The sequence below is a fragment of the Alternaria novae-zelandiae genome, assembly GCF_023758075.1.
Source record: "Alternaria novae-zelandiae strain BMP 2774 chromosome Unknown scaffold_23, whole genome shotgun sequence".
Classification (NCBI taxonomy): Eukaryota; Fungi; Ascomycota; class Dothideomycetes; order Pleosporales; family Pleosporaceae; genus Alternaria; species Alternaria novae-zelandiae.
In genome coordinates this window covers 348,716-366,390 of record NW_026056983.1, presented here as the reverse complement: position 1 = coordinate 366,390, position 17,675 = coordinate 348,716, and the positions used below count along the sequence as shown (strand labels likewise).

General features: G+C 52.8%; 6 protein-coding genes across 6 annotated transcripts; 2 read left to right on the top strand and 4 right to left on the bottom strand.

The window, feature by feature from the left end:
• Positions 1-130: 130 nt before the first annotated feature.
• Positions 131-743, bottom strand: UBC7 (Ubiquitin-conjugating enzyme E2 7; the record flags this gene model as incomplete). Its single annotated transcript, XM_049402885.1, has 2 exons — positions 131-384; positions 500-743. The coding sequence occupies 2 exons, from the start codon at positions 741-743 to the stop codon at positions 131-133; spliced, it is 498 nt and encodes a 165-aa protein (XP_049251373.1).
• A 447-nt stretch (positions 744-1,190) lies between these two features.
• Positions 1,191-3,236, bottom strand: J4E88_009280 (uncharacterized protein; the record flags this gene model as incomplete). The annotated part of the gene is made up of 2 exons (XM_049402884.1): positions 1,191-1,812; positions 1,861-3,236. 2 exons carry the CDS (start codon positions 3,234-3,236, stop codon positions 1,191-1,193), a joined length of 1,998 nt encoding a protein of 665 aa, XP_049251372.1.
• A 1,129-nt stretch (positions 3,237-4,365) lies between these two features.
• On the top strand, positions 4,366-5,388 carry J4E88_009279 (uncharacterized protein; the record flags this gene model as incomplete). Its single annotated transcript, XM_049402883.1, has 1 exon — positions 4,366-5,388. The coding sequence occupies one exon, from the start codon at positions 4,366-4,368 to the stop codon at positions 5,386-5,388; it is 1,023 nt and encodes a 340-aa protein (XP_049251371.1).
• A 467-nt stretch (positions 5,389-5,855) lies between these two features.
• On the bottom strand, positions 5,856-6,757 carry J4E88_009278 (uncharacterized protein; the record flags this gene model as incomplete). Its single annotated transcript, XM_049402882.1, has 2 exons — positions 5,856-6,148; positions 6,205-6,757. The coding sequence occupies 2 exons, from the start codon at positions 6,755-6,757 to the stop codon at positions 5,856-5,858; spliced, it is 846 nt and encodes a 281-aa protein (XP_049251370.1).
• A 2,667-nt stretch (positions 6,758-9,424) lies between these two features.
• Positions 9,425-12,062, top strand: J4E88_009277 (uncharacterized protein; the record flags this gene model as incomplete). Its single annotated transcript, XM_049402881.1, has 4 exons — positions 9,425-9,566; positions 9,619-9,651; positions 9,702-10,940; positions 10,993-12,062. 4 exons carry the CDS (start codon positions 9,425-9,427, stop codon positions 12,060-12,062), a joined length of 2,484 nt encoding a protein of 827 aa, XP_049251369.1.
• Positions 12,063-13,037: 975 nt separating this feature from the next.
• On the bottom strand, positions 13,038-16,404 carry J4E88_009276 (uncharacterized protein; the record flags this gene model as incomplete). Its single annotated transcript, XM_049402880.1, has 3 exons — positions 13,038-13,850; positions 13,907-16,145; positions 16,199-16,404. 3 exons carry the CDS (start codon positions 16,402-16,404, stop codon positions 13,038-13,040), a joined length of 3,258 nt encoding a protein of 1,085 aa, XP_049251368.1.
• Between the last annotated feature and the right edge of the window lie 1,271 nt (positions 16,405-17,675).

Here is a 17,675-nt window from a genome sequence, read left to right as displayed (position 1 = left end):
TAATGCCATTCTTCCTGAAAGATCCATAATATCTTTATATGAACATGAGCTACAGATACCCAGCACCGCAAAGACTCCTGTTACGCTATGCATCCATTATTCGTGACATCCATTCTCCATCTCAAATCCATCACAGCCCCAGACTCTTCCGCACATTCGTCCTTACAATCTTCTCATACTCGTCGCGCTTCTCCCGCCACATGCGCGCCGCATCTACATTTGCTGGACTCTCGTCGTTCGGCTCCGCCAACATGCTCATAACGCTTATCAGAATCTTCTCCACGCTTTGTATGGGCGACCATCGTTCTGAGGCTTGTTCGTAGTGCATGGGGTCTTCGCCGGGGGCGTGGAGGATGGATATACAGACTTCGCCGTTGGGGTAGACTGTTAATGGTGTTAGCTTCAGTGCTTCAAAACTCATGCTTCTCGCTACTCGCACATGTGAATGAAAGTGTCTAGGTAGGGAAAATCGCAAGCATGTCCACATGATCAAACGTACCATTTGGATGCCACATCTCCGTCATAAACTTCATCTTTGGCGGCGCAAGCGGGTAGTCTTTCGGGAAGCGTAGCTCAGCGGGGAAGACGCCGCCTTCAAAGGGTGTGCCTTCCGGGCCTTGGATCAGCGCTTCCCACACGAACATGTCGTCTTCGCTGACTGGGCCGGCGGTGATGCCTTCTGGTGGGTCGTTCGAGAGCATGCGGTATTCTTTGAAGAGGCGCTTTGAAGCTGAGGACGCCATGTTGTGTGTTGATCGGAAGCGGGGGTGTACGGACGGGAGTGAGGGGGTCGCTCGTGTGCGCGGGGTGGGTTTGGGTTGCAGAAGGTCGGAGTCTTGGTCGCGAGGTAGGGGTATCTGTTCGGAAGCGAGTTGTAAAGCGCGCTGTGCTTCCAACTATGGGGGTTGAGCGAGGGGTTGAGTGAAAGTGTTCCGGACAGTGAATGACGACGGTTCCGACACGTCGGCTTTGGAGACGCGGTTTAGCGCCTGGGCACGTGCCCAATCCCTTGCTAGCCACGTGGGCAGGTACACACATGGCAAGCACGAAGAACTACACCTGATACAGTCATTGTATGCTCCAGGGTTTGTAATAACCGAAAATGTGGACACAGCCACCTGACGAAGGTTGAGCTGAAGTCTTATATAAAAAATGGGGAATTTATTACAAGTAGCAGGTATCATCTATCGCTAACCAAACACTTCGATCATGAACCTATACTCAAGCTTCCTACCCTCGTTCCTCGCCCTCGCACTCAGCATGCTACACTGATCGGCAATCTGTTGACCGATGACAGGTGGGCCACAGAAGAAAACACCAATCTTGATCTCATCATCCTTATTACCATCTTTCTCGTTCAACCGATCTGCCAACACCTTGCTCATATCGTCGTAGTGCGCTTCCATAATGCCCCGAATGTCCGGACGTCCGAAATGTGTTGGGTTGACAAGACCAGTGATGGGCGATTGCGGGTGCTCATCTGTGCGATGCTTTTCAAGCAGCCATCGGAATACGTGTTGGGAGATCTGCTTGCGCTTCTGCGTTACGTAGGTGTTGATGCGGATGTCGAGGTCTTCGCTGTTTGGTTGCTGACGGAAGACTTCATTGAGAAGATCGGAAAACCAGAGGAGGTTGTTCTTGTCGCGGACCATCCAATGTAGGTCGACTCGACGATGGTTCGTGTACGGCGAAGGCTCTTGGGGGGTTTCGTCGGGTGAGGATGGGGAGTCGTTTGCGGACTTGACACGCTCGAGCTCGTGGTGTTGGAGATCGGTGAGTACACCAGAAAACGGCGTTATGCCAATACCGGCACTATGGCATGTTAGCAAAGTTCCCGAAGAGACAAAAGCGATGACTTACCCAAATACCATGCTGTACTCGAAGTCATAGAACCGCTGAGCTGGTGCACCAAATGGCCCATCAAGACCGATCTTGATAGTCTTTCGTCCTCCTTCTTTGGCCAGGTCGCGCAGCGAGTTTGTCCAGTCGCCATCTGCTTTGATGTGAACTTGCATGGTGTTGTTGATGCAAGTTGACACGGTGAACGGATGCCACTGGAATCGGGAAAGCTGCGGAACCTGCACAAATACGTATTGACCAGCTTTGTAGTCCCACGGGCGAGTCTTGGGTACTTGCGCAGTAATGGCAACAGTCTCGTCATCTAGTAACTCAAGATCCGCATGAATAGGGCGGAAGCTGAGGATCAAGCGCCACACACGTTCGCAGAGAACCATGAGAGTAGGGAAAGCGAGCCAGTAGCCGAACATGGGCCACTGCAGTAGATGAGCAGTGCCGTGCGCCATCATGAAGCCAATAATGGGAAACATCAGTAGATGAGCTAACTGGAAGACCTCGTAGCTCCACTTTCGTATCTGGGGCATGCTCATCAATGCGAGGAGGTAGAACAGGCCGAGAGATGTGAGACCAGTCCATCCTGGCAATGATCGAAGGTAGTCGGTGTATGAACGTGGTACAGCGTCCTGTCCGATGACATTGGCAACTGCGTCCTGTCGATTGGGCTTACTTCCAAAGACGAAAGAGCCGCTAAGATGACCAATAGCATGTAGCGTCGCAAACACCAATGCAACGATGGACATCTTGATGTGAAAACTCTGCGACAAGTCCCAGTTGATGAACCTGGAGATGAAGTAGAACCGCCGAAGGAACGTCGAGAGCCATCGCGACATGGACAGGATCAGAAAGAAGAATGTCGGGTACAGCACACCGGCGCATGTCTTGGACAAGACAGCTCCCCATCCGAACGCAGGCGTATACTGATCGAAGGTAAGGTACTTGACGAATTGCCAGACACCAAACCCTATCATCAAGGCAAGTACCAGGCCAAGGAACATTATCTCAGGCCCTTTGACTGCCCAGTAAGCACGCGCACGCCGGTGGAGGGGCACCTGCTTCAGGTAATCGTCCTCATCTTTTGCTTCTTTCCGGTCTTGTTCCAAAGAAGGTATCTCCCATGTCTTGACAGTCTTTGCGAAGGTTTCTCGGTTGATGTGGTCGTCTCGTGTTCCGATGACATTCCTGAGAAACTCATGTCGAGCCTCATCGCCCCGAGATCCATGGTGGAGGTTATGTGGTTGCGCTTTGGGTGCTATCTCCTTGTGTACTTGATCCAGCTTGCGTTCCAGCTCCCAGTAGTCGACATTGCCATCTTTGTCGTGATCGAGATCGTCAATGAATTTCTTGATTTCGTCATCCGTAAGGGACTGTTGCGGAGCCATCGACGTCCGAGGAGCGCTGGAATAGGGTATGATCTGCTTGGGAGTAGGTGGTGGATCAGCTGCCACATGTGGCTCAACGGCGACGATAGCCTTTAAGGCTTCCCTTGGTCAGTTCCCTGATCAGCTCATTTGTTTGTTGATGGTCCAGGCACGTAGGCCAAGGCCTTGCGATGAAGTGTCGCCAATAAGAAGAATCCATAATGTGATACCAAGGCGACAAGAGCACCCAAGACGGAGTTGGCGCCGGCGGACGCAACTTGTAACCCTGGCGGAGCGGAACCTGCTTCCCATCGCACTCTCCGCCTGCTGCACAGCCACTCAGCGGTACGACCAAGACTTCCGCCCAGGTGTTTTGGGTTCTGATCATGCAAGCTTGCGCGTCAGATAAGGACATGTGGAGGAGGTCCTCAGCCACGAGTTGCATTGGCATCGCCGCATCCGACATCGAAAACAGGATCTAGAACCAAAGGTCTTTTTGTGCGCTATGCGGATGATAGCAGTGGTGGCATGGCATCTTCCGTGGTTTGTGCAGCCCGTCCATACGATCCCTCATATGACGACCTAGTTGCGATTGCGACATTGATGGAATCTGTGATCGTCCCGGGTTCAATTAGATCTTCATAAAGAGCGCATAACGGCTGATAAGACCCAGAAACTGGAGACGCGTTGAGGGTTGGGTGGCACGGTCCTGGTGTTGCCCAAGAAATCCAGGCTTGGCATGGAACAGTCGGCACGCGCGACCCATGGCTTCGTCATTGTGCTTTTTGCGCAACGCGTACCGCAATCCTTCACCGTTGTGTGATGGCCGAGACATTTTGCAAGCACCTCCAGATCGACCCACTCTCGGAAGCGTTCATATCTTCCCGCTTTTAGTCAGGGTCTTCTCTATCTGGCCTAAACGCTGGGTCACGACGTCATTGAAGCCCTGATGTGCCGTCTTTTTACTAGAGAACGAGTCGCCCTGCGCGCGTGGGCTTGCTAAGGCCCCGTAATCGACGATGCGTGCTCGTCTTTCTTTGCGCCACGAGATGCATCCACCCAAGCGTCCTTGTTCCCACGCGTCCAGCATCCTTCCGCTCCTCACCACGGAGCTCCCTCCGTCTTCGTGTTTACAACGACAATCTTCAATATGACCAGCATGACGGACGCCAGCACTCCCAGCCCAACTGCCAAGACTGGCTCCTCGATACAGCTCACCCATCGCAATGATCGCACCTTCCTCATGACTGTGGTTCAGTCTCTGGTACGACTAATGCGAACGCGCATCAGCAACCGTCAAGCAGACCACGAGGAAGGATCAATCCGACTCAAGCCAAAGCAATCGAACCTCTCCCAGTGTACCCTCCACGAACGAACCGTATGCGACATACACATATACGATGTCATACCACCCAACAAGGCAGAGAAGAGCTCGAAAAAGCGGATATACTACTTCGCCGGCGGCAGTTGGCAGGAACCGCCTTCTCCACAGCATTACAAAATATGCGCGAAGCTAGCCAAAGAAATGTCTGACACCTCCATATCCATTGTGTCAACACCTCTTGCCCCCAACGACCCCGCGCACAAGTCTTTCCCTGTTTGCCAAAAGACATACCGAGCTTTAATGGCCGAAGCGGAAGAGACTGGAGAGAAAGTTATACTGGCGGGTGACTCGTCGGGAGCGAATATTGCTCTGTGTCTTGTGCTGGAGGCCCTACGGGAGGATAGCGAGAGCGAAGGCGTCGAAATCAAGCACCTCCCACACCCCGTCGCCATCATGAACGTATGCCCATCGACCGACTTGACTCGCGAAAACTCCGATATCGATAAGGTGGCACCTCGAGACCCTCTCCTCACACCCAAGATCATCAGAGCGACAGCGAAAGCATGGCAAGGAGACTGGGACGCTGCCGATCGCCGCATATCCCCTATCAATGCCGACATTTCACTACTCGCGAAGAAGGGCATCAAGGTGCATGGAATAACTGCTGGATGCGATGTGCTGAGCCCGGATGGCGTCATCTTTCGCAAGAAGTGCGAGGAACACGGTGTCATTGGCGAGTGGGTTCATTGGGAGAAGCAAATGCACTGCTTCGTTCTGACCATGCCGTACGGACTGGTCGAGGCAAAGGATGCCTGCCAGTGGATCGTCGATGTCTTGAAGAAGGAATGAGTTGGATGACGATGTCTTGTGTCCGAGTAAGAGATACCCTTGCTTTCTGTGCGCGTGCGACCGATTTAGGTATAATAATATTACAGCTTTCTAGCAGACCCTCAAACTTGCAGATCACCTCTCGCGCTTTCATACACAACTTCATGTCATACACACTTTCCTTCTCTGGCCGCGCGGTTCCATACTTCACGCTACCCTACCAAGGGTCCATCATCCGGCTCGATCAATCACAGACTCGGCTCCCGCATTGGGCAGGATGTGCTTGAGAAGGCATTCCGTGATTCGGTGCCGTGCGCTCGCCAACATCCTGCAACACATAGCTGAGCGTGGGTGAGGACGGTGTTGTTATCCGAACACCTGGCAACGCCTTCATAGCGGTTGGATCAGCAACGGCGCTGTGGAACATCTGGCTTGCGATGATGTGCCTCGGTGTTTGAATGGGTAAGTTCCTAATCTTCAGCGCGTCTTCAGGGCCCGAACGCCCGCAAGTCCCGGGTTGTCGCGTGGCCCTCACTCTCCACCAGAGTAAGCTCATCGACCGAGAACCTATATTCGTCTTTTGCTTTCCGCGGCTTCGAACCACTCCCGAACGTCACAACCTCATCAGTCATATCCGGTTTCGACCTTTTCCGCCCCATCTCTACAAACTCGTCGTTGTTCGGGCCTAGGAATCCTAGGTCCACAAGCCGGTTTCGCACTTGGGTCTCGGTCTTCTCATCGTAGAAGTAATGACCGGTCCTTACGAGGCTCCGCTGCATGACTGAAGTAGGTGTCAGAACTTGTCTAAGATACTGTTCACATGTGTGGTTTACTTACTACCCTTGAGCGTTGGTATCGTAGCAGCGATCAACGCAAGCTCGAGTTCTAGCATCGACCACAGTGTAGGCGCGACTGTCATGAAAAAGGCGTCACCACCTGGTGGTATCATGCTGGCCTTGACAGTGCGTAGGATGGCGAATGATGAAGCGAACAGTCCAAGGCCCATGAGAATACCAAGGAAGATCTTTTCGCCACGCGGCCGCTGTAGTTTCCGAATAAAGGTTATCGGTATCAGCGAGAATACGAGGTCGGTCGAGATATGCACAGCGCTCGCCGCAACGATGTTCCCAACGATGGCTTCTTGTGGCAAGCACTCCACTTTCTGCGTCAAAAAGATGCTGGGATCCCAGTATATGCTGAATGGCCGGCATTGCAGGAATTGGAACAGTGTCGAGGTTATAGTCGTGAGGATGAGTAGTAAGATCGTAAAAGACAGGAAGATGCGCCAGGGACGTGTCTGCTTGATGCGGAGCAAGAGAAGGGCGACTGAGATTTTGACGAGTCCAATGGAAAAGTTCCAGAGAGCTTGGCAGTAGAAGACGAGGCGCATGGCTGCGAGACGCGAGTCTGCCGAGACATATTTTGTCCGCTGGCCGAAGCCATAGGAACATGCTAGGCAGACGATGACATACTTTGCTATCGCAAGGACCTGTGGATATTCAATATCAACTCTGCCCTCGTTGGGAGTAGATTCCGCCTTACCGTCGCTGCAACCGCCGTCCAGTCATCCATGTGCAGATTCCAGAAAGGCCGCACTCTCGACCAAAGTCGTGCAGAGAGTAGCAGGACAGCGAAGAGCGTGAGACTCCCACATACACCGAGAAGAAGAGGCGCCTGGGTGTCGTTGCGCTCAGGACCGGGCATCAGCTGTCTAGATCGCAGCTCCATATCGCAAGAATAAAATGACGGAATAACGACTCCGCGACAGATTAGAAGAAAGAACTACCCTCAGACGCAGCGTTCACACCTCTCCTTCCTATACTGCCTGCACTGACTGTTTATCAGCATCTAGCCGCCATGTCCCGTCATCGCCATCGCATAAACAAGCCTCGTCCCCAATCACACGACCCTTACTTCTCAGGCTTCCAAGCCACACGATCATCGTCGCAATTGCTGGCTTGGTTGGCTCGCATTTTGGCGTTCGCAAATACTGCCCTGTTGGCATAAAGTCGCCGCGTGTCAGATGTGTTTCGCGTAGTCGCTTTCATCCTTGTACCCCACAAACTTATGGTCTCGGATGTGATTCCGAGTTTTGAGGGTCATGCAACTGTTGGTTCGTGTTTGAGGGCGGGGGCAGAGGTCAAATCAGTTGGTGGCGGTGAGGGTCGGGGTGTGATGAAGATAGAGTTATGAAGGCACGGGAAGGGCGCAATTCCGAGCTTGACAAATCTCTACGTTTTACCAATACTACATCACAGTATTGATAGAGTTCGTTATGTCGGAGCATTAAGGAAACGGCCTATACAAAGCTGCGAGCATGGTGGGGGTACTGTGCCCACAGTCAAGCCTCGCTCACATCGACTCTATAACCTATTCACTTTCCCATTCTTCCACATACGACCATAGGACAATGAGAATTAGGCTTCCCGTCCGCTCAGCCATATACAAGCATTGTACCGGCGGATTAGTAGTTAGGTGGGTGACCACTAGCGAATCCCCGCTGTTGTATGTTTTTGCACAAATTTCCATCTTTTTGCCCATCCGCCCTTTACCCACTCCTTCTCTTTTTGCCTGGCAGACGACTTACTCTATGACCATACCTTCATTCAGGCATAGCTGAACGGCACGCAGCTGAACTTCCAAGACTATATCAGGGTATAGATTTTGCCTAAGTATACTCCTCGCAAACATCAACACACCTTGTCCTTAAGTACTAGCTAGTGAAGTTCGGCTGTGAGTATGATTGAGACTCATAATTAGGACCACTCCAGTGTGCCATGGGGAGTCGTGTTTTCATCGCCGAGACTGCTTCCAAAGATCGCGACGTTCTCAGCTTTGCTCGAGTGTCCACAGCGTTTAAGTGGGGCGGAGTGATGTGGTCCGAGCGATAAACCTACAGCTGCTAACAGCAGCCAAAAGATTGCGCAACCAGACTGAGCGGCATCGTTACAATGTCATTTTGCGATTGGTGGTACTCTTATGGCTCTGGGCCGTAGCATCGTTCGTGCTAAGTCGGGTGGCTAACAGGCGAGCATCTGGCGACTAATCGTACTCTCATATGTTTTTAGCTCACGTCGAGTTTGACGGCGCTGTATCGCTGCTTGTCTGAATCGACCATTCTGCGACGCGTCTGTACTCCACAGAAAGCTTCCTCGCCCTACCAGCGACATGTGTTCCAGCTCTTCTGTTCGATTGCGGAATCGCATCGCAGCTTTGGTTGATCTGAAGCGTAGCGTTTACCGGCGCGTTCATCGTGGCATTTCGAGTTGGAGTCGTCCGGTCCAGAGCGGATGTGGATGAACTCCACGGTTGGAGCAAAGTTGGAGGTGAGATCGAGCATACCTAGGTAAGGGCCCAGGATGACGTACGTGATCTCACGTGGAGCGCGAGTTAGGTTTAGCGGCACTCGGTCTAAGTTTCCCAATTTCCCGACGAGAGCTGCAACACCAACACAGCTGTTGCTCACGGACGACGCCATGCGATCATCAGGATTCTCCTTGCTTGTACCATTACGCGTTGGATTCCCTTCTTTTGCAATCCCGGTTGAAAACCTTGCGTCGTGGTCAGCCTGAGAGCACGTCGTCTTCGCCGACTGAGCCTCCAACACGCGTTACAATGTGCCGAGATGCACGCGCAAGGCTAATATCAGACGTCCCACCCCAGCCCCCGGCTCAACCCTTCGTTCGAATACACCCCGTATCCCATTTGCACTACCAACCGGAGGTCACGGCTCCAATTTAGTACAGCATGGATCCACCGTCGACGTTACCCCGCAGCCACCTGCAGTCGGCTGTAATCATGCATATCACCGCAACACCAGAGCTTTAGAGCCAGACTATCGCCCTTCTAGGAGATGATGGACGGTACAAGATGACTTAAGAATACTACCTGAATTGCTTATGCGGCAGGTAGCATGGTCTTGGACCATCGCGTCACTGCCAAGCGTGATGGAACGGAAGGGATATATACTTCTTGTGGGGAAGCGCGATGAGGACTCTACGCAGTCGATGTTTACCTTGGTTGCTTCCACTAGGAGTGTTCCGGCTCAGCTACAATCATGGGCATTCCTTCCGTGAAGCAGGCGTCAGCTCTATTGCTAGGCGTATTCATAACATCTACGAGCGCGCAGTACAACTCCTCGCAACCACAAAAAAGCGGATATCAATATGTTGACCCTCTCATCGGGACGATCAATGGAGGTACGAACGCAATATTCTGTAAAAGCGAACAAAACCGGCTGACCACACATAGGGCACGTATTCCCTGGCGCGACATTGCCGTTCGGTAGGTGCTTCCCTCTCGAATTCAAACCTGCGTCTACTGACAGCTGCGAGGAATGGCCAAAGCGGGGCCCGACGTGATCGGCGAAAACCAAGGAGGATTCTCCTCTAACGACTCAGAACCTATTTACGGTTTCTCGCATATGCACGACTCTGGAACGGGTGGCTCGCCGTCACTTGGCAATTTCCCAATCTTTGCGCAGGCCGGGTGCGAGAACGACGACATTAACGGATGCCACTACTTCGAATCACAACGAGCTGTCGAGCGTATACCTGGGGCTGTTCATGCCAGACCTGGCTACTTCGATATCACACTGAAGGACAACATCAGGACGGAATCGACGGTCACGAATCGCACAGCTCTATATCGTATCACCTTTCCCGAAACGCCGACCGCGCCGAACGCGACGCTGAGTCCGCACATTTTGCTTGATCTGACAGATCTACCGAACACGAGAAGCGAAGCAAACATCACCGTGGATGCCGAGACCGGGCGTATGACTGGTAGCGGAGTGTTTTCGCCATCGTTTGGAATCGGAACGTACAGGTCACATTTCTGCCTTGACTTTGATGGTGCAAAGATCAAAGATGCTGGCGTTTGGCAGAACACGCGTGCGACAAACAGGGCAACCAGTCTGAATGTCGTTCCCGGCGATGTGCGACAATCACCCGTTCTCACCCCAGCAGGTGGATGGGTGCAATTTGAGAAGCCCACCCAGGGTAATCAGATCCTTGCAAGAGTTGGAATGAGCTTTGTGAGCGAGGATCAGGCATGCGCGAATGCTGAACGCGAGATACCCTCGTGGGGATTTGATGATGTCGTTGCGGCTGCCGAGGCTGCATGGCGCTCCAAGCTAGATGTCATTACGGTTGAAGACGGCGGTGTTGATATCGTCTTCCTCAAGGCTTTCTGGAGTGGCGTGTACAGATCCATGATCAGCCCACAAGACTACACTGGCGAAAATCCCCTTTGGGAGTCTGACGAGCCCTACTACGACTCCTACTACTGCATCTGGGACAGCTTCAGATCGATCCATCCACTGATCACGATCCTGGATCCCCACAGCCAAACGCTCATGATAAGAAGTCTGCTCGATATCTACCGTCATGAAGGATGGCTGCCAGATTGCCGCATGAGCTTCTGCAAAGGATTCACGCAAGGAGGCTCGAACGCTGACATTGTGATTACGGACGCATATCTGAAGAACATCACGACTGGCATTGACTGGACACTTGCATACGAGGCTCTCGTAAAGGATGCGGAAGTCGAACCACCCAACTGGGACGTTGAAGGTAAGATTGTGGTTTCCAGACAAGCATAGATGCATAACTAACAACTGTCCAGGCCGCGGTGGTCTCGTATCGTGGAAGGAGTTAGGCTACATTCCCACCGAGAACCTTGACGTCGAAGGAGTAGGCACAGAGACACGCTCAATCTCCCGAACCGTTGAATACGCCTACAACGACTTTGTCATCGCTTTGCTAGCCCGCGAACTTGGCAATACAGCCGACTACCTGAAATACCTCGAACGCTCCGGTAACTGGCAAAACATGTTCAAGGCCGATCAACGAAGTGTCATCAATGGTACTGATACCGGCTTCGAAGGCTTCTTGCAGCCGAAGTTCCTCAACGGCACCTGGGGCTCTCAGGATCCGATCTTCTGCTCACCACTACTTAATTTCACTGGTTGCTACCTGAACCCGGCAGGTGGCGAGACATACGAAGGTCCTGTCTGGCTGTACACTTTCTTTGCTCCGGGAGACATGGCTACTCTCATCCAGACTCTCGGAGGCCGCGAGCGCTTCGTCGAACGCATGAACTGGCTGCATGAATCAGGTGTCCTATACCTCGGTGACGAGCAGGCCTTCCTCAACGTATTCCTATACCACTACGCTGGACGCCCTGCTCTCTCCGCCGAGCGCGCCCACCAATACATACCATCCTTGTTCAACGACACTGTTGTCGGTATCCCGGGCAATGACGATAGCGGCGCCATGGGATCTTTTGAAGCCTTCGTGATGATGGGCGTCTTCCCTAATGCCGGACAGGACGTATACTTCATCATACCACCATTCTTCGAATCCATCTCCATCAAGAATGGCCAGACTGGCAACACAGCGACAATTCGGAATGTCAACTTCGACTCGGCTTATGAGAACATCTACATTCAGTCTGCTACGCTCAACGGTGCACCTTACACGAAGAACTGGATCCAACACAGCTTCTTCTTGGAAGGCGGTGTCCTGGAGTTGACCTTGGGTCCACAGGAGAGCAGTTGGGGAACGAAGTCGGAAGACGTGCCTCCCAGTCTTGGACCGTTCACAAACAACACTATGTCTGGCAAGAGATCTATTGGTGCGGATCGGGGGTGGGCGATGCCGAGGATGGAATTTGGATCTGTCGGTAGTCAGTGAGTAACCCGGCGTAGCACGACACTATGAAGAGAAGAGATATAGCTAGTGTGAATGTGCACTCTACCATGATTCAACGATGACCACGAAGATGACTCGCGCATGACAACAATCCATTCCACTATGACTGTGAACTGTTTGAGGTCAGTGCGCGATGTCACTATTTGAAAGGCAGCTTGCAAAGGGGGTACTTCGCCTATACCACTCGATATTCGGAAACTATATCCCCTACAAATAAACTCCGTCGTCGACACCACCATAAACCATAAGTACACATCGTTGTCTGCACAAACACAATGTCGTCGGACCCTCCAAATCCAGAGAGCACGTCCACCCAGTCAAAGCCAACAACGTCGAATCCTAGCGTGAAAGACGTCCAAAACGCATTCCAAGAATTCAAGAACGAGGGAAGCGAACTTCGAAGCCTGAATCGTCAACTGAATTATCCTCAATCAGGTTGGTCAGACGAGAAGCGCGAAACCTTGAAACAGCAGAAGGAGGCATGTGGCCAACGTCAAATACAGGCCGCGAAGAATTATTGGAACCTGAAAAAAGCTAGCCAGCCGGCAGAATGAGTAAGGACTTGAAGAGGAGTCAACGGAGATGACTGCGCTGTTGTGATTGAACGACGGAATTTCACCTACAAGACTGTCGGTTTCAGCCATGGAAGTCGGAGGATGGGGGACGAAGTGTGTTTGAGTGTCGAGCATTGAGTGTTTGCCATGCTTGCATGGCGACGAGGTTGATAGAACTAGGTGCAACATCAAATCAAATCTGCACTTGAGGACCGCGATGATAAAAGAGTGACTGCAATGGTATTCATCGTGAAGCTATGACAGCGTGTATGTGTCATTCAATCGTGAGTCATACTAACGAGCGACTATGGGTCAATCTAAGAAGACATGAGACCAACTACCCCTCCATCCCAATCATGTGACAATTTGTTCCATCCACCACCCATCATAGAAAGAAACCATCTTACTTCTCCCTAACAGCAACACCACCATTCAACCCAGCACGAGCCTCAGCATCCTCGCGAGAGATGACCCTATGGGCGCCAGACCAGATACCAAGGCTACGCTTGATAGCCTTCCAGATCTCAATCGCGCTGATGTAGATGACGACGCAACCGAATGCGACGCCCCACTCCCAGGTGATAGCACCGTGTTTGAACACTTTCTCGTTGATGATGGGGAGGTAGACGATGGGGAAGACGACGAGCAATCCAGCGATGACCGCAAAGAAGAGGAAGCGGTTGCGCCAGATGGTAGTGAAGACCGAGAGACCAGCCGGGGCTGAGGAAGGAGTGTTGGGGTACATATTGAATAGCGAGCGAGCGAAGTGCTTGACCTCCCACGCCGTGACGAGAAGAAGAAGGGTAATAGTGGCGTAAGTTGTGGCGCGGGCACGGAACACTACCTCGCATGTATCATTGTACCCTTCGTTGCAGCCAGAGCCGAGGTTGCCTCCGCCAGGACCGACGTAAGCGACAATGGCGAAGGAGAAGAGACATAGCGCTCCCATAAAGAAACCATAGATGAACTTGTCTGTGATCAACTCGGCTGTGAAGACACCCTTCTTGTTGTCGTGCGGTGGTCGGTACATGCTGTCTTCCTGTGACTCTTCGAGTCCGAGACCAATGGCGAGGAAGGAGGACGTGATGAGGTTGACCCAGAGAATCTCGATGGGGGAGAGCGGGAAGACGGAGTGGTTGTCTTGATCCTTGAAGGCGAGACCGATGAGAAGGAGGATGACTTGCGCGATGTTCGAGATGAGAAGATGCATGAGGAACTGTGGGATCAGATGTTAGTAAGTGGTCTTGATGGGGAAAGAGCGAAGTGGCATACCTTCTGGATGTTGTCAAACAAGCGTCGGCCTTCTTCGACGGCCTTCACAATGGAAGCAAAGTTGTCGTCAGTGAGAACCATCTCGGCTGCATCTTTGGCGACGTCGCTTCCAGTGCCCATAGCCATACCGACGTTGGCTTGCTTGAGCGCAGGTGAGTCGTTGACACCGTCTCCAGTCATGACACAGAAGCGACCCCTCCTGTGGAGAGCCTGCACCATCTTGACCTTGGTGGTCGGGCTACATCTGGCGATGACAAGGGGTAGAGTCTCCATGGCGTCGACTTCATCGTCCGACATTCTGTCAAAGTCTTTGGCGACCATGACGGCTGAGGCAGGAGTACGATCGTCGATGATGTCCACATCCTTGGCTATAGCTCGCGCAGTGCCGGGATGGTCACCAGTGAGCATGTGCACCGTGATACCAGCAATCTTGCACTCTCGGACGGCACCTGCTGTCTCCAGACGAGGTGGGTCGTAGATAGCGACAAGACCAAGGTAGTTGAGGTTGGCCTCAACGATATCACGTTCCGAGATGTCAGTGTCGTGCTGTAGCGTCTTGTGAGCAATGCACAAGACACGGAGACCCTGGTTGGCCATGCTCTCGGCAGCTTCCAAGATCTCGGCCCTTTCCTGATCCGAGACGTTGAGCGCCGACATCATGAATTCGGTTGCTCCCTTGGTGTAGACGTCCATGAGGCCAGAGTGGTTGTCTTTGTAGACGACAGTCATCTTCTTGACCTTGGAGTCGAAGGAGAACTCGGTAGCGAGATGGATGTTGAGTGAGGAAAGTAGACTTTCCTTACCCATGTTGAAACGAGAAGCGAGAACGTGCAGTGCGACTTCGGTTGGCTCACCATGCGCCGTCCAGGCTCCGTTCGTTACATCTTGCATAAAGGCAGTGGGTGGTCGTGAGATGGTGTCGATAGTGGACGCGTCAGTGTCGCGATCATCAGCACTGTTGTATTGCTCATGAGCCGCAGCCTTCTTCTCGCTGGGAGAGTCGACGCGGGATTCAGATGGCGGTATGACCTTGGAGTTGTTGCAAAGAGCAATGGTACGGAGGAAGCGAGTGACGACAGCGTCCGGCCTGTAATCGTTCAGACTGAGCTGTCGGTCGTCAAAAGCAACGTTTCCGCTGGTGGGGTTGTGAGGGTCTGTGATGGCATCGACGGTGAATGTACCGGCGCCACGCATGAGGGCCGTCTTTGCGACCATGCGACCTTGGGTGAGAGTTCCAGTCTTGTCAGAGCAGATGTTCGTGACACCGCCGACAGCCTCAATGGCCGACTGGACTCTGGTAATGACGTTTGCTTTGGCCATTGCCTTACCGCCGACAGCGATCGTAATCGTCAGGACTGCGATGAGCGACTCAGGAATGACAGCCACGGCAACACAGATACCATAGATGAGTACCTCTCCACCAACCTGCCATTTGCTTGCGGAAAAGACGATGATGGCGAGGACGATGGCGAGACCGAAGAGGAGAAGTGCAAACTTGCTCAGCGTGATTTGAAGAGGGGTTCCGACAAGACCTAGGATGGTCTTGCCGCCGTTCGTGAAGCGCTTCCAGATTCGGACGAAGATGTTGGAAGATTGCGGGCCGGCATCCTTCTTCTGACGGAGCATAGTAGCAATCTTTCCGACTTCGGTGTTCATGCCAGTTGCGACTACAATACCATGGCAGCGTCCAGATGTCACCTCACTTCCGGAGAAGGCAAGGTTGGTCTGATCGCCAGTGGCAAGGTCTTCCTCGTCAAAAGTCTTCCATGGTGTCTTCTCGACAGGAGCGGACTCTCCTGTGAGGAATGCTTCATTGGTGTAAGCGTTGACACCATCGATGAGGCGAATGTCGGCGGGTACGATGCTACCAACGGAGAGCTGGACGATGTCGCCAGGAACCAGGTCCACGGCCTTGACTTTGATGTCCATTGTGCCCTGGCGTGTGACGGTAGCTTCGGGTGCGGTGAGTTTCTTGAGAGATTCGATAGTCTTCTCGGCTCGGTAGTCCTGCCAGAAACCAACAACGATGTTGAGGAGGATAACTGCGGTGATGACGCCGCCTTCGATGTAGTCGTCTATGCCAAAGCTAATGGCCATGACAATGATGAGGACGAAGGTGAGACTGTTCGAGATCTGCCTTAACAGAATTTTCCACATGGAAAGCCCTTCAGCTCCCTTAACCTTGTTAGGGCCATAGAGCTGGAGGCGAGATTGCGCTTCAGAGTGAGGGAGTCCATGGCTGCGATAGTTAGCAGGAGCACGAGAGTGGTGAGCATGAACAGTGAGCCCTACTGGATGTCGACTCCCAGAGTCTGTGCAACTTCCTCGGAGGTGAGGGTGTGCGGAGCGTGGAGTGTGGGCGAAGTGTCGCCATCGATGGGGTTCGGCTGGAGTTGCCTTTGGTTTGGTGCAGTATGCGGATCCTTACTACCACATATAGGGGGTTCATCGACGTTGGGAGAAGTCTCCTCGACGGCAAGTAGCACAGTTTCACCCATTCAAGTATATGTGATAACACGGATAGTGTTGGTGGTAGAGAGCAAAGATACGCCTTTGCGGGGGAGTAGTTATAGGCAGCTTGTCCTACCAGGTTTAGGCGGGGTTAGCACGCTAGACGAACGACGTGGGTCATCCAAGCGTGGAGAGGCTTGGAACCTCTTGTCCACCACGCCACATGAATGGCTGCGCATGTCTTTGTCGCAGCAAGTATTGCATTAGCAGGTACAAACATAGTGATCAGCTGATGCTCCGGACAAACATGTACCCACAACTTGGTTTCAAAGATCAGTAGTCAGCGAACGCAGTGAGGCTGGACTAACTCGAACGCTCATTGACCGAACGATAAGAATCTTGGCTGACGGGCCCAAGCAATCCGGCCTCCGCTCTCCGGTCCTAAGTCTCATCTGTGTGGCTTTGAGGCACTGTGCCGCGATGCCGAGATGTCTCGGCTGTTGGCGTTGAGATCTGTCGCAGTACTCTTCGGTACCAAATGTTTGCCCGTTGAAGTTGAGGCAACCAAACCCCGCGTTTTGCGCGATGTGTGTGGAGCCATGTTATGCTTTTGGACAGCAGTAGGATTCGTCTGGGAAATGGACTCCGGGGGTCGAGATGCGATAGTAAGCAGCGCTGTCGCATATGACAGGTTGATGTTTGCCACGTATGCCACTTCAGGCTTGGGCGGCGGTAGGTGTGGCGGCACCGCCAATGATACGTCTCGCAAGCCAATACGCCTTGATAGGGACGCGTAGAGACACTGCACTAGACCTGCAACGCATCGAGCAGTCGTCGCGCGGCCGAGTGAGCATTGTCGTAGAGGATTGGGCCGAGCAGTCTGGGGAGCGTACGTTTGGCTGGCGACACAGCGAGCGACCGGCGGTTTTCGGAACACGATGATGGCGCGACAGGGCTCTTTTGGATGTAAAAGACATCGCAGGACATGAGATGTCGTTGAAATTGAGTCTCCGTATCGATAGACAAGCTCAGTGCGTGGAGACCTGGACCTGGCGTGGCGGGTTGTGGTGGGGGTGGCAGTTGCGGCCTCTGCGCTCCTGCTCCCACAGCTCCCACAATTCTGGCATCCGACCGTACCGAGGCACTGCTCCTACAACACAGCGTGTTCGCATCAACTGGTACGCTTCCGACTGGTTGGAGGCTTCCATGCGCATACGCTTATTATCACGAAGAAAGAGACTGTCACAACGAGTTGGTAGTCTTGGTGGTAGAACTAGGAACGCTTTTGATTGTGCACTACGAAATATCTCAATATGCG